Source organism: Enoplosus armatus, chromosome 24, assembly GCF_043641665.1.
Source record: "Enoplosus armatus isolate fEnoArm2 chromosome 24, fEnoArm2.hap1, whole genome shotgun sequence".
Lineage (NCBI taxonomy): Eukaryota > Metazoa > Chordata > Actinopteri > Centrarchiformes > Enoplosidae > Enoplosus > Enoplosus armatus.
This window is the reverse complement of record NC_092203.1, coordinates 6,591,605-6,615,250: the sequence shown is the minus strand read 5'-3', so window position 1 is coordinate 6,615,250 and position 23,646 is coordinate 6,591,605. Positions and strand designations below refer to the sequence as shown.

Here is a 23,646-nt window from a genome sequence, read left to right as displayed (position 1 = left end):
TCCTAAACTAATCCTAATTCAAATTTAAAGGCACCCTGTCGACTGTTTTGATGTTTTACCAGCACAAGCACAGGGGTGACATGATACACAAATCTGCCAAGTGCAGAGAGCGGTAATACATCGCGACAGTTAGAGGCAGAAATGTGCCAATTAAAGAGGACTCAAAGAAGACAATAAGCCGATATATATAAGAAAGGAAATGCATTCAACATGATAATTGCATGTTGCCAAATCAACCAGAAATTAAATCTTAAAGCTACATTAATTGATTTATCTATTTATTTTTGACCACTTGGGGGCAGTGGAACAAGCTGTAAACAGAAAATTGACATATTATCACCATACAAAGTTGTTATGGTGTAATGTTTTAGCATGATGACCTCGTCGCTAACTTTATCTGTCTGCTATTTGGTGCTGGGCAGGTAGTGTACAGGTTTACAAGAGCTTTTCTACTGAGCTATTGCTGTCTTTAAATTAATGCTGATCCTTTTTTTATCTAAGTTTTTGATTGTTAGATAGTGTCAAACTGTGGTGTAATGAAAACATAACCTGCCTGCAAGGTAGGAGAAACTAAATAAAAAAACTGGCATTGATCAGCAGATCTAAACAGAAGTCAGCTTTTATGGAAATTGAGTGTCCACTTCCTCCTGGACTCAAGAGTGAGAGCAAGATACAAGAACTGTATGAAATGAATATATGACATTTTACATACATAACATTCATATACTGTTAACTTTACTTTGTATATAAACTGCTAATTCTAAATAGAATAAAAATACATTTGATTAATGTATTTATTCAAAATAAATCTCATTTCTACAAACTTGAGTTTTTGTCTGAGTGAATGCTCTGTGATTGGTTGGTCATCTGTTGATGCAGGTTGTGACAGGCAGCTCTCTGATTGGCCGCCGGTGTAATGATGTAGGTATGACTCATCTTCTATTCTGAGCGGTGAAAGAGGTGATATGGGGTTTTGACCTTCCGTCTCCTTGGTGACTGCTGTGATGTCATCACCCCTCCACACATTCATTGTTGTCATCACCCTCCTCTGTCTGTCTCTCACATCACAAATAACATCCGAGCGTTGAGGTGGATAACGCACAGTTTATGTGCGTCTGTGTGAGAAAGTGACGGGTTTACTCTCCACCACACTATCACTACCAGACAATCACAATTAGTCCTCATGTAATCTCTCTTTCTCACTCCCTATGCTAACCCTGCTAAGAGGCTGAAGTGTATTCACTGTGACACACACCCATGTTGGTGAATATATATTCATAATTTGATAGAAATGACTTCTGTTTCCAAGCAGCCTGTTAACAAGCCGTCATGGCCGGCACAAGACTTTATGGGGCTCCAAGCAGGACCCCCCTCAACCACCACCACAGATTGAGGTATACAGAGAAATAATACAGTTGGACAAAATAATCTCAACTCAAGCTACTAAAGACAACTTTTATGATACAATGTTGAAAAAGTAGTTGGCCATAAATAGTATTAAAATGGGGTTCGATATAATGAAAATCTTATAGTAGTATTCTAACTTTAAATCCAGAATCTGCAACATTTTCATCCTCTGTATTTCTACATAAAACCCAGTGGGGTTCTGTGGTTGGGTGGTTGGTTGGTGGTAGCTGGGTGGAGTACTTGATGTATAAAATGGTCATGGGGGTGGACAGAGTGGTGGGATGGAGAGCAAGCACACAGTCAATTTTCCCATAATGCTTTTACGAGTAGCTGGGATAGAGCAGTGTGTTTAAACAGTGTTGTCAGACTCAGTGTGGCTGCAACTGAGCAGCTCCTCTTTCCTTTCGCTGCTCCTTACAAACAAATAAGATGCCAAAGAAGCCCAACATTTTCCCTCCCCGTTATAGCCTTATTTTCTGCCACTCAGTGTGTTGCTTTTTCCCGTCCCTCTTTTTAAAGTTCAGAAGTTCAGAGTGAGCAATGAGGAAAGAGAGAGAGAGAGATACATGGAAAGGAGCACAGAGACGGAGTCAAATAATGCCAAGACTGTAATCAAAGCCAGCTTCATTCTTTACACACTGTTACATCATCTACACACTCCTACAACAAGGGCAAGTTTCACTGTTTTACTCACAGACTGCTGGACTTATAAATTAACTTTAGAGTTGTTAGCCTGGCCAAAAGTATGGACACAACAGCATTACACCCATATGTGATTCTCAGTCGTCTTAATCCAAAACCATGGGCATTAATCTGCTGCTGTAACAGCCTCCACTCTTCTGGGGAGGCTCTCCAAAAGATTTTGGATCTCGCTGATGTTGAGGTGTTTGATGGGGTTGAGGTCAGGGTTCTGCACAGTCTAGCCAACTTCTTCCACACCAAACTGGACTGAGGTATTCATATACCTTTGACCAAATAGTGTATTTGACATACTGTGGAACTGTGGTGAGTCAGCACCAGATGAAATGACTGTACCGCCCTCTACTGGAGAATGAAACACATAACAAACTAGGACACAAACTCCTGTGGGGGGCTCTCAGTCGATACAATCATGATTTTGCTGTAGTGGAATTACTGTCCACATGTTGACATGTACAGTAAATGCATGTAATGGGTGCACTTCAGTCCAGAAGTAAAACTGCTGTGTAATGACAACACACAGTTTTCTTAAATGTCCTACTGTAACAACTGGTGAATTGTATGTTTGCTGCGGTCACCACTGCATGGTCTTAGATCGGGTCAGTTTCCTGGTCAGAGCGTGGCGAACAGTCAGCATGTAGGAGCGCCGGTCAGGTAGAGGGCGCTGCTGATCCAACACCTGCCTGTCAGACACGAAGGAAGAAAACATCAAAACTGTGACTCTAAAGCCAAATATCTTCCTAAAGATTTAATTTTTTTTGTTTTTATCTTTCTGTCACTGCCCACAGTTTATTGTAATTTTTCCAGCTCCTTCATTTCCTTTGCACATTGCATTGTGGGAGAACAGTGTCCACCAATAATACAGCTGAACCAAACCTGATGAGCTGAAACACTGCTGCCTCCACAGCTAAAACAGCTTCTGCCACCGACAGTTCCCTGAAACTGCACCTACACACACACACACACACACACACACACACACAAACTGAATGTTACACCTATTTAATTCATATCAATGTTCAATACTGTGAAGATATTTGGTAGCATAAAAACTGCAAACACACACAAACCTTAAATCCTTGGCCAGTCTCTGTCCTTCCTCGGTTGTCACCTCCCTGCCGATTTCCAAGTCTGCCTTATTGGCTACCAGCACTGTAGGAACAACTGACACACACACACACACACACACACACACACACACACACACACACACGTAAAATAAAGTGACAATAAACCGGCAGCATGATGCTATGGCATGCAGAGTGGAGAGTTTGTGTTGTTACCTACAGAGCACAGGATGGCCTGCCAAATATGGCATGTATGTCTCATCTGTGTGTGTGTGTGTGTGTGTGTGTGTGTGTGTGTGTGTGTGTGTGTGTGTGTGTAGGGGTGTGGGTGTGTGTGTGTGTGTGTGTAAAGGTGACAATAGACAGATGTCAGACGGAGTTAGAACAGAGACTCACTGGACTTTAAGAGCAAACATAGTGAACACACTGTCCCCGTGGAGATCAAACTGCTGGTTGAACAGCTGGTATGTTATTTAGCTGTCAAAGCACTGTTTCATATGTCTCTAAGTCATCTTTACACACATATACAGCAGTTACTGGTGATGCTGACATTAAATTTGATGTGAAAAGACATTGGAGAACAGGAGAGCTCGAATAATTTAGCTGACCACATGCAGCCTTTACATCTATGCCGTCAAATTAGTGACATTAAAGCCTCTATGTGTAGGATTTGCCACTAACTCCTGGTGGTAAGTGGTGGTATCTGATGTTGCAGTCAGGAGTGTCTGCACATTTCCTTCAACAGTCCCTCCAATAATGAGAAAGTTAGTTCCCTACCTAGACTCTGTTTGGTTCGGTCGATGAGTTTCTTGAGTTGAGGGACCTCCAGGAAGCTGAGGCGTTGTGTGATGGAGTACAGCAGCAGGAAACCGTCTGCCCAGCGGATGGAAGACTCCAGAGAAGCCACGGAGCTCTCCTGCAGGAGATAACGTCATGTATCATAAAACTACAGATGTGAGAAGCACTGACTCATGTCAAATCACTCATCAGAACTTCACAAGACGAGTTTGGCATTTTGGAAAATAGGCGTCTTCACTTATTTCCAGCAGGCAATTAACTTAGCTTAGCTTAAAGACTGGAAACAGGGGGAAACAGCTAGCCTGGCTATATCTTAATAAATAATTTTACCTTACAAGCGATATCCAAAATCTCCAGATCAACAGCTTCCTGGTCCACCGCCCGACTGCACCTGTAGGTCACCTCTGTAGTAACACACATTTACTTATTTTATCCTGTCAGTGAATGATGCAGGTCAGTAAAGCATGGTCCTATGTCAATATTTACCCTTTTTATGGTCGTATTCACCAATGAAGCGCTTAGTTATGAAACGAACGCACAGTGCTGGAGACACAAAACAGACACCAGAGAGTGAACAGCCAACAGATGCTAACTAACTAATAATTCTCTTACATACTGTGCATTCACACACATGAAGTTTGATTTACACATTATTACATCTGATCATCAGCCTACTGTATGCTCGTGTTATGTCACCGTTGCTTTGAGAGTTATCCTCTTAGTATTTTGTTTAAACAAAGGCAGAAGTGCTTTCTCTGTGTTTGGGTGGAAGGACTCTGGGTTCATGTTTGTTTGACATCTGTGTATGGTGTTTGAGGGCTCACTGTATTTCCTTTTGGCAGGACACATTAAAAGGTTATTTAGGCTCGTTGAAGCTGTTATTTGAGCCTTTACAGCTGAAAAAGACTGTGTTTTCATCCATTTTCAGGAATTAAAGTTTGCTGTCACATCTGTGTCTCTTGCCATGCAGATATTTCTGATCTGTGGATTAACTTTTTTGACAAAAGACATATGCAGTAGTTTGACATTCAAACTTAGCAGCGGAGGTCACAGAGGCTGGACACATTTACACTTCAATGCTCAGAAAGAGGGGTCAACCAAAGACCTGTGTAAAATTTCCATATTTAGCAAAACCTCTTAAACCATGACCAAACTTTAACCCTAAACGTAACCTCTTTTGCGCTAATGTTTCTTCTGTCTAATCTACCTGTTTTTCCAGTGTTCTGAGCTCCCAGAATGAGAAGTTTAACTGGAACCATTTTCCTGTTGGGTCCAATGTTAGTCCACTGTCTGTCCTGCTGTCTTTCCCTGCATGGAAACCCTACAGAGAAGAGCAGAGGAGGCAACTTTATGTCGCAATACAAAACTAAAAGTAGAACTACAAAACTGCATGCCAATGAGCTACACGAACAATATCCTCAAGTAAAAATACAAATATAGCAGTCTACAACAGAAAACACACAAGTACTACTACACTCTAGGATGCAATAATGTGACTTTTAAATAGATGAGTAAAGTAATGAACTCACTGTGTTCAGTCTCGACACTCAGCATACTGGGAATGAAGAGATGGGACTGTCTTCTCTCTTTTTATGTGTGTGTGTGTGTGTGTGTGTGTGTGTCTGCTTCTGTTTGGTTATAAGAGCTCTCTCTCTCTCTCTCTCTCTCTCAGGGAACAGTCAATGACAAGAGCCATTTGTCTGGAGGAACTATGTCCAACTTCAGACACTAGTATCCCATGCTGGACCTATTAAAAGCACATATTAACACTCTTTTTAGGGACTTAGTGATTCCCCAAAGGGTTTAAGTAGTCTTAATTCCTTTTTGCTTTCTTGCCGAGAGAAGATCGATCACTCTTAGTTTTGTCTGTTCAATATGAAGCAAGAGCCAGCAGCCGTTAGCTTAGCTTAGCCTTAAAGACTGGAAATAGGAGAAAACAGCTAGCCTGGCTCAGTGTAAAGGTAACAAAATCCAGGCGGAGTGATTTCTTTGAGACTCCAGGAAGTCACTGCACACGGCCAAGAAAGTAAAGCCGTGAATCACCCTATGACACTTGAGTTTTACTACAGTTTAAACAAACAAGATATGATGTACGACAATATGTTGTTTATAAATGAACTCAAAGTCAGAGTATTTCCCAAAATGTCAAACTAATACTTTAAGTACAATTTGTGTGAATGATGGGGATCAGTCCTGTCAGCCAACTCAACTTGGAAATGTACTGTAAATCCATTCTTTCAAACAAGAGCTGTACAACAAACACTGTCCAAGGCAGGCAGGTCATTCGTGCCTTTACTCATAAAGTGGCCTTGACCTGATATCTGGAATCTGCCAAGACTTCCTTCTTCCAGTCCTCCTGCATGACAGCAGGCCTGTGCAGAAAGCCAGAGTTGACCATATTTCATAAGGGAGTACTTGGCAAATGCTGCCTGGAAAGTTCAAAAGTCAGACGTTTTAATATTTGAGGTATAACAGTTTAAGTTAGATTTTAGTTTTCTGTTCTTCTGGACATAAGTTAGAGATCTCAACTTTAAGATACAAAGAGTAATACTGCACTGCAAAGATACCATTACTATGACAGCTTTCATTTGGCATGCAACTTTGATGAAAGGTTGGTATCAACTGCTGCACAGCCTGAAGAAAATTCCCTTTAGACATTTCTAGAGTGAATCAAAAATGTGCATGTTGTTGACAAAGTTGGTTGGTCAACCAAAAATGCAATAAATGAGATCCACTCAAACTGGAGTCAAGACATTCGTAAGATTTTATTTATATTTCATACGTTTCTCAGTTTTATTCAACAAAGATCGTTCTCAGGAGTGAAAACGATTGAACTGTTTACAACAAGCATCAAGGACAACTTTAAATTAGGAGCGACGCTGAGTTAGTTCAGAGAAGTGTGTGTCGCTTCAGCAGAGGAGAGAGAGTTTATTGTTGTACTGTGTGTGGGCGTTACTGGGCGTTACTGGGCGTTCAGCAGACCGACGGCTCATCGACAGCGGCCGCTCCTTCCGTCACAGCTTTGACGCATTTGGCCATCGTTTGGGAAGCCCGGCTGATAGAGTCTGACCGCAGAGAGGGAGGGGGTATGAGAAGAATATTTTACATTTTTATATTTTTGCATGTGTGTGCCCTATTAAAAAAACACACACTTACCTGTCATGTAGAAGTCTTTTGCTGTAAGTTGAGGTGGTACCAGGGGAGCTGCTATGAGGTCCTGGTTCACAGTCTGCAAATAAATAAAATGTGGCGTTATAGTCTATACAACTCCAAATAATGACTCTATGGACATTTGTATTTGTGTGTGTGTGTGTGTGTGTGTGTGTGTGTGTGTATGTGTGTACCATGGCAAGTTCATTGGCCTGTTTGAAGTAGTTTGCCCCCTCTACATCGTCATAACGGACCAGATTAGGAGAGATCTCGGCTAGTCTGGATCGAACCTCTTCCAGAGAGTCGTAGGGCAGCGTCACACCAGCCAGCTGCAAAGACATTACTTTTAGAGACTGCTTTTGGTCAAATTAAATGTTAAGTGAGAGAGTGAATATTAGCATGTGCTACGTGAAGGGCTTCCAGCGTACTTCAGATATGACCCTGATGATCTTCCAGTCCTCTCTGGCCATCCCAGGGGCGGTGACAGCCACCCGGGTGTGTTGGCTCCTGCCTTCAGTGTTGACATACGTGGCGTTCTTCTCTGTGTATGCAGCACCAGGTAGGATGATGTCTGCCATTGGTGCTCCTACGTCACCATGGTGCCCTGAAGGGGTTGAAAATCATTTTTAATAAAATTAGTAACATCAGTTATTTACTTTCACTCTCACGGTTACCGCTGAATATGTGTGTGTACCCTGGTAGATGATGAGGCTGTCTTTAGGCAGGTCGGCTCTGGTGATGCAGCCGGCATCAGCTCCCAGCAGGAACAAGACTTTAGGTGGATTGTTCCTGATGGCGTCCACACCAGCCTTGTAGCCCAGGTCCAACGCAGCCACCTGACTGGCCACTCTGCTCACACACACACACACACACACACACACACACACACACACACACACACACACACACAAGTATAAGCAGGAAGAATCTACTTTACCTCACTAATTGAGGAAGATCGTGCAGTCAAATCTGCAGCAAACATCAACTGATTGGCCTTGACAGCTTTGCCAAGTTGTACCTGTGCAGGACGTTGAGGACTTTCCACCCCTCTTCCACTCCACTGCTGGTTCTGGCGTTCTGAGCGATGGTGGAGACGGTGGTCAAAATGGCGGCCCCGTCTTCTCTCTGCAGAGCGCTGCTGCCCACAACCACTACCGGACGCTTGGCAGCTGACAGGACCTGGAGACAGGGAAAGGAAAGGAAACATTCCAAGTAAAAGTTCATCTGAGCGCTGCCAAAAAGGGAAATTCACATCAGCTCATAAATCAGCACCAAAATTCCTTTCAAATATCAATCAGACTGCGTGTCCATTACCTGGCAGAAGGGGTGTGTGCCGTTAGCCAGCTCCTTCAGCACTGACGTCTCCTCTCCCAGGTGGTCGTATGTGTAGCTCAGATCAACATTGTGGCCCACCATGGCAACACGCAGCTCATTATGGAGCCAACTGACAGAGGAAGAGGAAAGAGGAAGAACGTGAAGCATATGTCCCCAAATGTCCAACATTTGTTTCAAGATAGCATAGAGAAAAGACAGATAAGTTTCAAAAGGAGCCATTAAATAATAAATGCAAATTGTGATGTATGAGTTTACCTCTTGCGAATTCTGGCGTTGAAGAGCGGGGCTTCGTAGCGTGGGTTGGTTCCTACGAGCAGCAGCAGGTCACAGTCCTCGATGCCAGCGATGCGAGAGTTCAACAGGTAGTTGGAGCGCAGGTCAGTGCTGTAGAGAGAGAAAGGAAACAACAGTGTCAGCTGATAAAACCGGGGACTCACTGCGTTGTACAACTCTAAACCATCACAGTCTTACCCTGCCCCTGCCGTGGGGAAGAGCTCCTCAGTGCAGAGGTTTTCTGAGTTCAGTCTGTTGAGGAGGTCTTTGAGGGAGACCAGAGCTTCAGCGTCAGCCATCCCTCCTGCGATGACTGCTACCTCACTGCCCTGCACGCTCTGCAGCTACACACACACACACACACACACACACACACACACGTATTTAAGCATACGGACTGAAATATGGTAAGATTACTAAAATGGCCCAGGGGATGCCTCGGCTGTCACAAATCACCTGTCTCCTATCAACATACAACAACTATAGAAGGAGGAACAAACACACACATCCAGTAAAGAAGCAAACACACACTTACTGCTCCAGCAACACGAGTGAGAGCGTCCTCCCAGTTGGTCGGGGTCAGCTGACCTGAATCGTCCTTCACCATTGGTTGGGTCAGCCTCTGCCTCTTCAGACCATCATATGCAAACCTGAGGACACACATTTTTGTTTTCTTTAGTCAAGGTAAAGAGCAACATATATATTGCTTGTTAAGTGGATGAAGCACATTTGTGAGACAGATTTCTCACTTCTTCAATTCAATCTGAAACATGAGTTTGACTTTTTAAAGTCCAGCAGGCAGCGTGTGGCACCTCCTACACCCATTTTTTCTGGCTTAGGTCTGTTAGTTTTTTACCTGGTCTTGTCAGAGATCCATTCTTCATTGACGTCTTCGTTCAACCTGGGCATCACCCTCATCACCTCACCGCCTCTTGTGCTCACCATGATGTTAGAGCCCACAGCATCCAACACATCAATCGACTCGGTTTTCCTGCAAAGACAGCAGAAGACAGAATCAGACACAAAAATTAACACACTAACGAACCAAAATGCTTTAAACAACTGAAACAAATCACTCCAGGAAGTTTTAAAAAACTGTCAAACCCTTTTCCCACCTGGTCTCCCATGGTCGTGCAGTGAAAGCGTATGGTTTGGAAGTGAGCGCTCCGACAGGACAGACATCGATAACGTTGCCTGACAGCTCCGACATGAACATCTTCTCCACGTACGTCCCGATCTGCAGGTTGTTTCCTCTTCCTGTCGTTCCCAGGTCTTCAACGCCGGCAATCTCACTGGCAAAACTGCAACAAAAAAAAAACGAATGTGCGGTTAGAGGATCAATTTTAGATTTCACCACACGAGATGACATTCCTGATGGATATAAGTATGATATATGACACTTACCGGACGCAGCGTGTGCACTGGATGCAGCGGGTCATGATGGTTTTGATGAGCGGCCCGATGTTTTTGTCCTCCACCGCTCTCTTTCCCTCTGTGAAACGACTGCGGTCTGAACCAAACTGCATGGACTGATCCTGGGAACACAGCAGGCAGAGTGTTAACAAGACCACAAAATAAATATAATTTACCTCCATTGTGTTGGTGTGGCAGCAAATGTCCTCGGCAGCAGATATTTCAAAAACCTCAAACTAAATTGAAATGACCTGCATGTCTGGACACCACTAGGTGGACTGACCCTGTAACCTCGTTATACTAGCGAGTTTTGTTACCTGCAGGTCACATTCTCCTCCCTGATCACAGATGGGGCAGTCCAGAGGGTGGTTGGCCAACAGGAACTCCATCACTCCCTCTCTGATGAGACACACACACACACACACACACACACACACACACACAGACATCAATTAAGCCTGTTTACAATAGTTTATCAACCTGGGTGACATTTTTGCCTAAAGTTTGACTTTGTACCTGGCTTTGCGTGTCTTCTCTGAGTTGGTGAGGATGTTCCATCCCTTCATGACGGGCATGGCGCAGGCTGCTACCGGCTGAGGAACAAATCACAGCACACACACATCAATTAGACTGTAGTACTGCAAGTATTTACAGAAATGTCTATGCATTGGTTTCTAGTCTAATCTCAGTGTTCTCTGTGCAATTTAGATTGACTAGAAAAGTAATCTGCCTGCTGACCAATGAGATGCACTCTGTTACCTTTGGAGCTTTCTCAATCTCCACCAGACACATGCGACAGTTTCCCGCCACTGAGAGGCGCTCGTGGTAACAGAACCTGGGAATCTGGATTCCTGCCTTCTCACAGGCCTGATGGGGAAAGGAAACAACAACAACAAACGTTTAGAGTATTTGACAAATACAGTATACAATATGAAGGGACCATATGAAACATCTGTATTAGTTTGCAGTAAAATAATCAGATGTTTTTTACCTGCAGCACAGTAGTTCCAGGCTCCACCTCCAATGGTTTCCCATCCACAAACACTTCCACCATGTTGCTGGCAGCACGCACTGAAGTACGCACTGAAAGCGGATACACAAAGGTCAGCTTAACTGAAATTAAGTGAAACTTCACCAAGAAAATTCATCTGAAAATATATTCTGTTTCCTTAAAAGACAGATATATCTTTAAATGATGCATCTTAAATAAAATAAAGTAATAAAATACACTGAACCCAAATTAAAAAGAAATTATTCATGGGATGCTTTTAGAAAATAAATTAAATACAAGATACAGATATACTTACAATGAAATCATGAATTAAAAAATGTACTCCAAAACTACAAGTACACAAAGAAACTGCTTAATTAGAGTGAGGAGAATAATGTTGTTGGTTACCTTGACCTTGACACACACAAGTGTGTATACAGAAATACACAAACACACACACACACACGTCTTACCAGTGTTGGAGGGAGCCAGGCTGCCCTTGGCGGCTCCGGCTAGAGCTCGGCCGACGGTCGGCAGTCGCAACATGACGCTGTGAGAGGGAAACAGCGAGACAACTATTTATATGCTTGCAGATGTATTTTCTGTTGATCAACTAAAATTGACTACTGGTGTAAGCTCTACCCACAATTAATAAGGGTGTGTTTGTTTATTGATAAGTAAGAAAGCATGTCAGGTTTTTTACTAAAGCTGTCATAACTTAGCCAAAATGAATGTCATGGAATAGTTTGTAGCGGCCGCCTCAGAGCCATATCAGCCCTGTCAGTGGACAAACACCTCTCCAATTAACCCTCTGGCTTTGTTCAAAATCACTATCCACTAGCCAAAAATGGCCACGAACAGACTGAGGATGTAATTTTTTAGATTTTTTATGTTCTTTGCTACTTTTACTGCATAAAGTCTTTAACTAACATCAGTTCTTATCATAAGTATAAAATATCCATTCCTTTTTTATTTTTTAACCCTTCAAATGCCAGTTTGTTTGCACAATGCACTTGTTGGAAAACAACCTCAAAAATGACCACTTTCTGTATTCTCAGTGCTACTGGTTTTTCTTGTATTATCAATAGCACAGTCTGAGATATGTAACTGATTAACAACAACACTGATTATTATGCATTGTTATTTTTGTGCAGGGAAAGCAAAATAGATAAAACTCCCACTCAACGTGTTTGTGGCCAAAAATGGCCACCTCCTGTTTGCATTCCCAAAATGCTATAAAATTAATATATATTAAAAGATTTTTCCACTTTCACCAACTAGATTTTTTAAATTTGCATCAGTCCTGGTCATGAAAACCAAAATTTCATTCAAATTCAGAATTTTAACCCTTTAAATGCCTGTTAGATCACATAATGCTAATGATTTATAAGGGAGAAAAGCATAAAATCACTTTTTTTAACCAAATAATACATGCTACCTGATATATTTTTTTAACCATCCACGCAGCTAAATGTATGTCAATAATTAGCAGTATCATTAATTTTTATGCATCATTACTTTTTTGTACAGTGACAAAAAAACATAAAAACTCCCACTTAGCATGTTCGTGGACAAAAATGGCCATTTCCTGTTTTTACAAAATGCTATAAAAAATACCACATATCAAGATTATTTTCTACTTTCAACAGTTAATTTTTTTTAAATTAGAATCGGTCCTGACCATGAAATCCCAAATTTCATTCAATTTCAGAATTTTAACCCTTTAAATTTGTTTTGAAAAATAAAGCTGCAGCATTTATTTTTATAGAGAACAACAGCTGCATGTGTGTGTGTGTGTGTGTCTGTGTGTGTGTGTGTGTGTGTGTGTGAGAGAGAGTGTGTGTGTGAGAGAGAGAGAGAGAGAGAGAGAGAGAACGTTAAATAGTGTGTTTCAATAAGTGTGTGTGTGTGCATGCTCAAGGGCAGCAGGATGTGCAAACCACAGTAGAGTGGTCCTTGCAGACACACTTTCCACAGCTGGAGCAAGTGGTTGCCGTTCTTCTCCTGTAGGTGCACAGTTTGCACCTTCTCCTCATTTTGCTGGCGGGCCGTGGGTCATGTTCTGATTCAGACTGCTGTATCCCGGCAACAATGGCAGCAGTGGCTGTTGAGCGTTGGGGTCAAGGCCGTCTTGCAATTGCTGGGGTCACCAGCATGTGCCCCAGCTCTTCAAGGAACACCCTCCGTTGGTAGGTTTTAGAGGACTCCCACTCAGGATGGACTGATTTCTGATCTGAGGAGTTCCTCTGCCAAGGCGAACGAAGTAAAGCAGTTGTCACATGTGACAGTGTGTCCTTGGAGCCCCTCTGTCAGTTGGAGTGTGACCCTCATTCCCTGGTTAACTTCCCGGGAGCTACCGGGGGGTTTTCCTGTGTAAATCTGCATCCTCCAGGCATAGGAGGTTGCCACATCACAGGTGACCCATATTTTAATGCCGTACTTTGCAGGCTTGTTGGGCATATATTGTCGAAATCCACAATGACCTTTGAATGCAACAAGCTGCTCGTCGACACACACATCAACCCCTGGATTGAACAAGAGGGGAAGGCGAGCCACCCACTTTTCCCACAGAATGTGAAATGCGGCGAGCTTATCGTCCCTGAAGCGCCCCGGGCGGGTGAGCCTGTCATCAAAGCGGATGTTAGAGCTGATCTGAGCATAGCGGTAGAGGGGCATCGTAGCACAAAATATGGCCCGTCCTGTCTTGTCACCCCACACGCCACGTGTTGCTTCATGTCTTGAGCGGCAGACGCCAGCCAGAATCAGAATCCTGATGTAGGCTCTCATCTCCACTTCATCCACATCCCTCCAATCCCCACACCTTCGCCTCCCATGCAGGTTTGTGTGGGTACACAGCAGCTGAATGATCTCCTCTGTTATAAACAGGTCAAAGGCAGACCTCAGGCTGCTGATGCGGGCAACTGCATACAGGGTGGACCCCGGGGTGATACCAGTGGGTACTGGATTGTAGTGCACGGTCTCTTTAGCAGTGGGAAACCACATAATTTTCCCATCACGAGACATCCACTCAGCCGCCAGCTCCTCTGTCTCTGCCACTGCTTCTACTGTCTCTGCCATTAGCTGCTCGGCCTCCACCACTGTGTCTGTATTGTCCTCACCCCCTGAGGAAGAGGAATCAGGCGCTGGCCGGTACTCCTCATCATCAGTGGTGATGCTGCCATCCTCTGAGGAGGGTGTCCCCTCATCTTCAGGAGAGGATGTGTCCTCATCTTAGTTGAAGATGTCTCTTCTTCAACTGCAGAGGATTTCTCCCCATCTTCGCTCTCCGATTGCATCACATAGTCACGTGCTTGAAGCAGTGAATATGACCTTCTTGCCATCTTGCCAGAGAAAAAATGACCTGGGAGCTGTTAGGCTTACTTATAGCATTAGTATTGACTGCACCTGCATAAACACCAGGACAGATTTATAAACAGTGCCAGAGTTTGTTTTTGTTTCCCCTGTAGCTGCATCTTTGACCTCTGCAAGATGTCCTGTGATTTTTTTTTTTTTGGAGAGTAGATATTTAGATGTGTAAGGGCTATTGTGTAGTTGTATGTGGCATTTTTTTAATGAAAAAAAAACAAAGCCACGGGTGCTTTCAACATGTGCATCAAAGCCAAGTTTTCCTGGGAAACTCAAAGCTCAATAGCCTGCATCAACAGAAATTCACTGCAACTATACAATACATATTTGTGCTGCAATTTCACGCACAGGAACAATTCTTTTCATGCACAAACACAAATCATTATCTGACATCCTTAAGATCACAATTATGTCAAAATTGTGTCATTCATTCGCTCCATTGGCGTGCAGTAAGCCATCATACGCCCCTATTGGAAACTAAGAATATTACATGAAATTGCTCCCATGGCCAAAAATGGACAAATGACACAATCTGGTAGAAAACATTAAAAACTACAATTTTCAAGTGTTGAGTTTAGAATTAAAGCAATTTTACCTAAATTGTATGATTTAATACTGTGAATAACAAGGAATTAAAAAATGTAGTTTTCATGGGTTTCAATTGGTCAGAAGCGGCCATGATGGAGCCAAGTTGTACAATTGGATGTATACAGTATATTATTGATATATTTAAAGAGCTGAAATTGAAAATTAAAAAATCTGAAAAAAATCCAGACCCTTGGGAAATTTCATTCCATATGCATTAACACAGCTAAAATGGTCAAAAAAAGGAAAGTGAACTGGACACAAATTGCCAGCATGGAGCCCAGAGGGCTCGGAATAATTGCTGCAGAAAAATCAACACTTATTAACGCGGCAAAATTAGCCGTGTGTACCTCATTTCCTCATGGGGATCACAAAAGTTTCATGCGGAGCTAAAGCCGTCATGTATATGTCCGTATGCGTGTGGCACACATCTTTACGTGTCAGATTATGTCTGAATTAAAGAGTTTATTTCTCGGCTCGTTGCCTCTGAAATCAGGCCAGTTTACTTTGTTTTTGCTGTCAGCCGCTATAGCATGCAGACTTCTTCAGTCTATAGTGGATGAGACACAAGCAAATAACCAACATGATGAGACCATTAAGTAAATCACTGTACACCATCTGACTAAAGAGACTGTCAAGGCTCCGTGCTTCACATGGCCAGAGCTGACCCAAATCCAAAAGAGATTTTATCAAGAGACATAAACAGATGAACGTGTGGATTTAAGTGTCTTTTGTAGTTTTTAAAGGATTATAATTTGCAGGACTTTCACCTTACTGTACCAGTAAAAAATGAAATAGGCAGCAGCCACCGTCTCAGCTTCGTACTCTAGTGGAATTCAGGTGATTTGTTTCAGTAAAGCTACTTTTAAATCATATATTTAAATGCTTATTAATGTATTAATTAACATTAATATTATATACCTTTGCACTATTTATATATGCTTTATATGTGTGGACAGATACATAGATAAACAGAGATACATTTAATTCCTACTTTCCTACAAGTAACAGATTTTAGTCAAATTATACAACAAACATGAAAGGACAGGATTTTAGCATTTAACATTTTTATTCACTTTTTACACATATAGGTCACATATACATATACAGCAGGAGGTCACATTTAGGAGGTGGAGAAAACAGGCCCAGGGACAAGTCGTCGGTCAGCAGAGCATATGTGTTGTGCAGGCTGTTGGTTGTGCTTAAGATCTCTGAAGGATTTTCTTCAGGGCACAGTGGATGCTTGTCAAGAAGATTTCATTTCCTTCTTTGGTGAAGTGCACTCCATCTCTTACAAATATTGTGTTGTCATAATATCGAAGGAGAGGATGTTCAATCACTTGACCACCAAAGTCGGCGACAGAATTTCTCATGAATGTGTTCACGATCTTTCTGTCCTTGTTGATCTTGACTGGCCTTCCGTATCGCCATGCTTGACGCTCGTTGATGCAGGAAAATGCAATCACCATCGAAGGAAACTGTGCATGGAGCTGCATCAGTTCCTTCTTCATTAAGGATGCAAGTTCCTTGGGGTACATCATTCCCAGGTCATTGCCACCGGCATGGATGACCAAAACGTCAGGGGGACTCCGTGAGGACAACTCTGCGTAGAAGCGTGGAAGGACACCACTCCAGCGCATGCCTCCTTTGCCAAACCATTCAACGTTGGCATTAAGTCCGAAGTTTTTCCCAAACTTCTCATATGCTGCTGTCTCCCCTCGACGAATGTAACTTGACCCAATGATCCATATTTTAGTTGCAGGTTTTGTCACCCAGCAGATCTCTTTCCACTTTCTCTCTGTTGGTGCGCAGCCTGAACGTCTGGTCTCATTCTCTGACTTGGAGGTCTTGTCTTGCCTCTTCTGAGAATTGACCTGGATCATGGTGATCGTCTTAGAGGTGCTTGGCAGTTTTTCGACTGTCTCCTCTTTATCTGAGCTTGTCCTGCTTCTCTTCCTCTCTGGTGAGGAGATCTCTGGGGTTCTTTCGCTGCTATTTGAAATTTCATCACAGCGCCTTTTTATGCCATGACCCCGTTTGACCTGAGATCTTTCCTCACAGATCCTCCGCTTCTTTCTTAAGGGAGAGGTGCTGTCTTGGCTCCTGTTGCATTTCTGAAAAACTTCAGAATAAGCTCTCTTTCTTCTTTCCAGAGGCTTGAAACAGGCCATGATAGACATATCGTCTGTCTTAGCTTCACTCTGATCTGAGCTCTGCTTTACCAACACCTTGTCAAAAAAGACAGCGGGACGGATCTTCTCAGTCATTTTGTAGTTGGAGACCTGCAGCTTGTAACTTATAGCTTTGGTCAGTGACGTTTTTCCAAACTACTTCGGTGAGGAAAACCAAGAGCTTTTCTTGTCTTGCTCTTGCTTTTGCTCTTGCTTTTGCTCTTGCTCTTGCTCTTGCTTTTGCTCTTGCTTTTGCTCTTGCTTTTGCTCTTGCTCTTGCTCTTGCTCTTGCTCTTGCTCTTGTTCTTGTTCTTGTTCTTGCTCTTGTTCTTGTTCTTGTTCTTGCTCTTGCTCTTTCTTTTGCTCTGCACACACGGACGAAGGACGACTGACTGATAAATTGACGAAAATTCTTGAATATATAGTGTTGGCTGTGTTCTAGAATGTCATCGCACATTAAAGCATCATGGAACTCCCGGGTCAGCAGGTGGAATGCAGCGTCATAATGATGCAATTGATGCAGATGTCTGATTTTATTTTTTGTTTACTTTTGATTCTACTACAAGTAAAGTAGAATCAAAAGTAAACAAAAATAAAATTTGAATGAATTTCTACTTCATACTTACATCCACTACATTTCAATGGGAAATAGTGTCATTTTTAATCCACTACATTTATTCAAGTTTAGTTACTTTTACATTAAAAAAAAAAAAAAATGATAAGCTTATAAAAGTCAATATTAATTAATATTATGGATTAAACCAGTGATTTCCATCCCTTTTTGGCTTGTTACCTCATATAAAATCAGTGTATAGTTGGAGCCCCCCTTTCCTTCCGCATTAATCATCTCACGACCCCTCAGATTCATCTTGTGAACCTTTGGGGGATCCTGACCCCTACATTTGGAACCACAAGACTAAAATACCTAACTGTATATAAAGTGGTTAAAACAGTAAAATGCTGTTTACACACTGATGCATCAGCATTAACAACGTAATAAAGTCATGTATAATAATATATCAGTCCAAGTGGACATTTTATTGCTTACTTTTGAAGGATTTTGACTTGTCATGTATTTTTGAGTATTTTTACATTATGGTATTGGTACTTTTCCTTAAGTAAAGAATCTGAATACTTAGGCCTCTTGGTTTTTCTTCAAATGACCAAAACTACAGGCGTGAAAGTGACATCAAAGCTACAAAATATGGACAACCCAGTTTACTGTGTCACATAACAAATCGACATTATCAGACCTGTCACTTTGACTGAGAACATTTCCTGAATTACTTCACAACAAGGTTTCCTGGGAAACTGTGTGTTTTTCACTCGGGCTGTTTTATATTTAGACATTATTTACAGACAGCTAATTCTCCAGTGGACCTCTGCGATGACACCAGCTGTGGTTCCTAGAAGATTTATGAAGCAGCTGGGAAGCCTCTGTGTTACGTAACAGAATACAGATGAGGAAGTGCCAAAAGTACCAGCCATTTGGCCACAGTTGGCAAACATCTGCTCCATTTTCATACCCTTGAGCAAGGCATTGGATCCCCACCAGCTCTTGCAGCTTTTAATAAGTAGGGCATATTTCAGTGTTGTAGTGTTTGGGTTGTCAAAGTTGCCAAAAGTACACTCTGATTGCTAAATTTCATGGATATATTGAGATATATTGGAAATGTACAGACCACAAATGCCAGTTAAAAGGATATTTTTAATGCTTCATACTCATGAACAAGTTGGGTTTTCAAGGGAAACCTAGAGGACATTTGGCCCATGTACTGAGTTGACGGGCAGCAACTGATTTCCATTAACGTGCCGTTTATGTACTCATTCATCGCTTGTTTAGTAGGTGGTACAACCTGATGAGTGAGACCAGAAACAGAGAAACAAGCAGGCCTGAAAGTCTCAACAAGTATAAAATCAAATTATCTTTATTCAAGGCCTAAAATGTTTTGAATATAGTTATGTGTAGGAAATCTGAATATTTGCCGGTTTTCTTCGTCTTCTATGATTGTAAGCAAGATCTCTGGATCAACGTATTTGACGTTTCCCTGACATTTCATAGATCAAACTATAATTCCATTAATCAGGGAAATAAGTGGAAGATCGGTAATGAAAGTAATGGTCAGTTGCAGCTATACTAGACTAGTTTTTGCCTTTAAGTCTCGAGTTTTAACCCAGTAAAATTCCATAACAATAACAAAAAAGAACCTGAGGCACCACCATGATTATTCAAACTATAAGACTACAGACTATTAAAAGGGTATTATAAATTTTTTAATTAAAAAACAATATCACCTAGCCTTGCAAATAAAATGTTTAAATTCTGTGTGATTTTATCAGCTTTCAGACACCTGAAATACTTGCATTTAGCTTATAAAGACTCTTGACAGCTGTGGGGAGTAGTATATGTACTACATGTATTTAGTGTAAAGTATGAGAAGGTCATATCTGTTTCTACCCTCTGTAGTAAATTGTGGCCCTGTAATCTATATTTTATCATTCTCTGCTCAATCCTCCGTGCTTTGTACTGAAATTCTTAAAATGTGTGTAATTACATTATCTGAACTGAAGGCCATTAAAAGGTCCGGGACACGGCTTTAGTGTTTTAAATCTTGAATCCACTTTAACAGGTTTTAAAGAGAAAAACTGCCGCAGTCACTCAGCGAGAAATCAGTCATGCAGACCAAATACAAAATGGGCTTTACATTTAATTCTAACTGGCATCAAATTGGTCTTAAAAAGGAGGCTTAAATCGCCGTGTCGCGGTGGATGTGGGGTTGTAATCACTGTAAACGGTTAATGTCTTCCCGTAGGAGCTCCAGTTTGAGCGGCTGACTCGGGAGCTGGAGGAAGAGCGGCAGATCGTGGCGAGCCAGCTGGAGAGGTGCATGCTGGGAGCGGAGTCGCCAGCAGGAGACAGTAGCAGGTAGACACGATGGCGGGAAGTTTACATGATGTTTCCAGCAAAGGAAAGAAATGTCTTTGGCGTGTTGTTTATTTAGTGCCAAGTTGGTGCAATAAGGTGCTCGTAGTATCTCGGGAGAGCGTTGACCAGAGAAAAACACAGAAGAAGGAAGGTAACGAGGAACTAAGGGAGCGAGGCTTAACACGCGACGCCATTTTGATTTGGGTAAACCGCCCTGTTTCCCACACCTCAACACCAGAGAGCATCCCAACTATGCCCTCTCACTGCGGTGTCCCTGGGTGCAAGTCTTACAAGAAGAAGGACTGTCGGATTGAGACCTTCCACCGTTTTCCCGTCAATCCTGGAATTCGGCGCGAGTGGGCTTTGAAAACAAGGAGAGACACTGATTCAAACTTTCAGGTAAGACATTTACAAGTGTTAGTCCGGTTGAATAGCGAGCGGTAGCTATGTTAGCTAGCTACCTCTGCATCCACCGGGAAAGGGTAGATTTCTTATTTTTGTTTTTATCTTTCTGTCACTGCCCACAGTTTATTGTAATTTTTCCAGCTCCTTCATTTCCTTTGCACATTGCATTGTGGGAGAACAGTGTCCACCAATAATACAGCTGAACCAAACCTGATGAGCTGAAACACTGCTGCCTCCACAGCTATAACAGCTTCTGCCACCGACAGTTCCCTGAAACTGCACCTACACACACACACACACACACACACACACACACACACACACAAACTGAATGTTACACCTATTTAATTCATATCAATGTTCAATACTGTGAAGATATTTGGTAGCATAAAAACTGCAAACACACACAAACCTTAAATCCTTGGCCAGTCTCTGTCCTTCCTCGGTTGTCACCTCCCTGCCGATTTCCAAGTCTGCCTTATTGGCTACCAGCACTGCAGGAACAACTGACACACACACACACACACACACACACACACACAGTAAAATAAAGTGACAATAAACCGGCAGCATGATGCTATGGCATGCAGAGTTGAGAGTTTGTGTTGTTACCTACAGAGCACAGGATGGCCTGCCAAATATGGCATGTATGTCTCATCTGTGTGTGTGTGTGTGTGTGTGTGTGTGTGTGTGTAGGGGTGTGGGTGTGTGTGTGTGTGTGTGTAAAGGTGACAATAGACAGATGTCAGACGGAGTTAGAACAGAGACTCACTGGACTTTAAGAGCAAACATAGTGAACACACTGTCCCCGTGGAGATCAAACTGCTGGTTGAACAGCTGGTATGTTATTTAGCTGTCAAAGCACTGTTTCATATGTCTCTAAGTCATCTTTACACACATATACAGCAGTTACTGGTGATGCTGACATTAAATTTGATGTGAAAAGACATTGGAGAACAGGAGAGCTCGAATAATTTAGCTGACCACATGCAGCCTTTACATCTATGCCGTCAAATTAGTGACATTAAAGCCTCTATGTGTAGGATTTGCCACTAACTCCTGGTGGTAAGTGGTGGTATCTGATGTTGCAGTCAGGAGTGTCTGCACATTTCCTTCAACAGTCCCTCCAATAATGAGAAAGTTAGTTCCCTACCTAGACTCTGTTTGGTTCGGTCGATGAGTTTCTTGAGTTGAGGGACCTCCAGGAAGCTGAGGCGTTGTGTGATGGAGTACAGCAGCAGGAAACCGTCTGCCCAGCGGATGGAAGACTCCAGAGAAGCCACGGAGCTCTCCTGCAGGAGATAACGTCATGTATCATAAAACTACAGATGTGAGAAGCACTGACTCATGTCAAATCACTCATCAGAACTTCACAAGACGAAAATAGGCGTCTTCACTTATTTCCAGCAGGCAATTAACTTAGCTTAGCTTAAAGACTGGAAACAGGGGGAAACAGCTAGCCTGGCTATATCTTAATAAATAATTTTACCTTACAAGCGATATCCAAAATCTCCAGATCAACAGCTTCCTGGTCCACCGCCCGACTGCACCTGTAGGTCACCTCTGTAGTAACACACATTTACTTATTTTATCCTGTCAGTGAATGATGCAGGTAAGTAAAGCATGGTCCTATGTCAATATTTACCCTTTTTATGGTCGTATTCACCAATGAAGCGCTTAGTTATGAAACGAACGCACAGTGCTGGAGACACAAAACAGACACCAGAGAGTGAACAGCCAACAGATGCTAACTAACTAATAATTCTCTTACATACTGTGCATTCACACACATGAAGTTTGATTTACACATTATTACATCTGATCATCAGCCTACTGTATGCTCATGTTATGTCACCGTTGCTTTGAGAGTTATCCTCTTAGTATTTTGTTTAAACAAAGGCAGAAGTGCTTTCTCTGTGTTTGGGTGGAAGGACTCTGGGTTCATGTTTGTTTGACATCTGTGTATGGTGTTTGAGGGCTCACTGTATTTCCTTTTGGCAGGACACATTAAAAGGTTATTTAGGCTCGTTGAAGCTGTTATTTGAGCCTTTACAGCTGAAAAAGACTGTGTTTTCATCCATTTTCAGGAATTAAAGTTTGCTGTCACATCTGTGTCTCTTGCCATGCAGATATTTCTGATCTGTGGATTAACTTTTTTGACAAAAGACATATGCAGTAGTTTGACATTCAAACTTAGCAGCGGAGGTCACAGAGGCTGGACACATTTACACTTCAATGCTCAGAAAGAGGGGTCAACCAAAGACCTGTGTAAAATTTCCATATTTAGCAAAACCTCTTAAACCATGACCAAACTTTAACCCTAAACGTAACCTCTTTTGCGCTAATGTTTCTTGTGTCTGTAATCTACCTGTTTTTCCAGTGTTCTGAGCTCCCAGAATGAGAAGTTTAACTGGAACCATTTTCCTGTTGGGTCCAATGTTAGTCCACTGTCTGTCCTGCTGTCTTTCCCTGCATGGAAACCCTACAGAGAAGAGCAGAGGAGGCAACTTTATGTCGCAATACAAAACTAAAAGTAGAACTACAAAACTGCATGCCAATGAGCTACACGAACAATATCCTCAAGTAAAAATACAAATATAGCAGTCTACAACTGAAAACACACAAGTACTACTACACTCTAGGATGCAATAATGTGACTTTTAAGTAGATGAGTAAAGTAATGAACTCACTGTGTTCAGTCTCGACACTCAGCATACTGGGAATGAAGAGATGGGACTGTCTTCTCTCTTTTTATGTGTGTGTGTGTGTGTGTGTGTGTGTCTGCTTCTGTTTGGTTATAAGAGCTCTCTCTCTCTCTCTCTCTCTCTCTCAGGGAACAGTCAATGACAAGAGCCATTTGTCTGGAGGAACTATGTCCAACTTCAGACACTAGTATCCCATGCTGGACCTATTAAAAGCACATATTAACACTCTTTTTAGGGACTTAGTGATTCCCCAAAGGGTTTAAGTAGTCTTAATTCCTTTTTGCTTTCTTGCCGAGAGAAGATCGATCACTCTTAGTTTTGTCTGTTCAATATGAAGCAAGAGCCAGCAGCCGTT

At 42.3% G+C, this 23,646-nt stretch overlaps 3 protein-coding genes across 4 annotated transcripts; all 3 read right to left on the bottom strand.

Annotated features, from left to right (window-relative positions):
* Window positions 1-2,680: 2,680 nt before the first annotated feature.
* LOC139306937 (ras-related and estrogen-regulated growth inhibitor-like) lies at window positions 2,681-5,248 on the bottom strand. The gene is made up of 7 exons (XM_070930900.1): window positions 5,179-5,248; window positions 4,458-4,514; window positions 4,302-4,375; window positions 3,951-4,089; window positions 3,177-3,270; window positions 2,983-3,054; window positions 2,681-2,789 (listed from the first exon to the last, which is right to left on the bottom strand). The coding sequence occupies exons 1-7, from the start codon at window positions 5,228-5,230 to the stop codon at window positions 2,681-2,683; spliced, it is 597 nt and encodes a 198-aa protein (XP_070787001.1). The 5' UTR covers window positions 5,231-5,248.
* Window positions 5,249-6,717: 1,469 nt separating this feature from the next.
* LOC139306459 (NADH-ubiquinone oxidoreductase 75 kDa subunit, mitochondrial-like) lies at window positions 6,718-11,679 on the bottom strand. 2 transcript variants are annotated; one of them, XM_070930316.1, is made up of 18 exons: window positions 11,598-11,679; window positions 11,134-11,225; window positions 10,902-11,009; window positions 10,659-10,735; window positions 10,460-10,541; window positions 10,134-10,264; window positions 9,845-10,030; window positions 9,586-9,720; window positions 9,265-9,379; window positions 8,928-9,073; window positions 8,712-8,840; window positions 8,436-8,565; window positions 8,140-8,300; window positions 7,816-7,970; window positions 7,550-7,725; window positions 7,316-7,450; window positions 7,128-7,200; window positions 6,718-7,036 (listed from the first exon to the last, which is right to left on the bottom strand). In XM_070930316.1, the coding sequence occupies exons 1-18, from the start codon at window positions 11,677-11,679 to the stop codon at window positions 6,945-6,947; spliced, it is 2,205 nt and encodes a 734-aa protein (XP_070786417.1). In that variant the 3' UTR covers window positions 6,718-6,944. The 2 variants fall into 2 exon arrangements, with proteins under 2 accessions (XP_070786417.1, XP_070786416.1); XM_070930315.1 differs by having other exon boundaries at window positions 11,607-11,679.
* A 5,713-nt stretch (window positions 11,680-17,392) lies between these two features.
* Window positions 17,393-23,024, bottom strand: LOC139306991 (ras-related and estrogen-regulated growth inhibitor-like). Its single transcript, XM_070930951.1, has 8 exons — window positions 22,955-23,024; window positions 22,232-22,288; window positions 22,076-22,149; window positions 21,740-21,878; window positions 20,999-21,092; window positions 20,797-20,868; window positions 20,446-20,521; window positions 17,393-17,620 (listed from the first exon to the last, which is right to left on the bottom strand). Exons 1-8 carry the CDS (start codon window positions 23,004-23,006, stop codon window positions 17,393-17,395), a joined length of 792 nt encoding a protein of 263 aa, XP_070787052.1. The 5' UTR covers window positions 23,007-23,024.
* Between the last annotated feature and the right edge of the window lie 622 nt (window positions 23,025-23,646).

What these genes read in the sequence shown, in the direction of transcription:
- LOC139306937 (XM_070930900.1), bottom strand. Translation starts at nt 5,230, where the DNA reads ATGGTTCCAGTTAAACTTCTCATTCTGGGAGCTCAGAACACTGGAAAA. An exon ending in CCGAACCAAACAGAGTCTAG is followed by an intron (nt 3,271 to 3,950) that starts GTAGGGAACTAA and finishes TGTGTGTGTCAG; the next exon opens with TTGTTCCTACAGTGCTGGTA. An exon ending in GCAGTGTTTCAGCTCATCAG is followed by an intron (nt 2,790 to 2,982) that starts GTTTGGTTCAGC and finishes CGTGTCTGACAG; the next exon opens with GCAGGTGTTGGATCAGCAGC.
- LOC139306459 (XM_070930316.1), bottom strand. Translation starts at nt 11,679, where the DNA reads ATGTTGCGACTGCCGACCGTCGGCCGAGCTCTAGCCGGAGCCGCCAAG. An exon ending in GAGGAGAATGTGACCTGCAG is followed by an intron (nt 10,265 to 10,459) that starts GTAACAAAACTC and finishes CTGTGTTCCCAG; the next exon opens with GATCAGTCCATGCAGTTTGG. An exon ending in GCACACACCCCTTCTGCCAG is followed by an intron (nt 8,301 to 8,435) that starts GTAATGGACACG and finishes CCCTGTCTCCAG; the next exon opens with GTCCTGTCAGCTGCCAAGCG.
- LOC139306991 (XM_070930951.1), bottom strand. Translation starts at nt 23,006, where the DNA reads ATGGTTCCAGTTAAACTTCTCATTCTGGGAGCTCAGAACACTGGAAAA. An exon ending in AGACTGGCCAAGGATTTAAG is followed by an intron (nt 20,869 to 20,998) that starts GTTTGTGTGTGT and finishes GTGTGTGTGTAG; the next exon opens with GTGCAGTTTCAGGGAACTGT. An exon ending in GCAGTGTTTCAGCTCATCAG is followed by an intron (nt 20,522 to 20,796) that starts GTTTGGTTCAGC and finishes GCCGAATTCCAG; the next exon opens with GATTGACGGGAAAACGGTGG.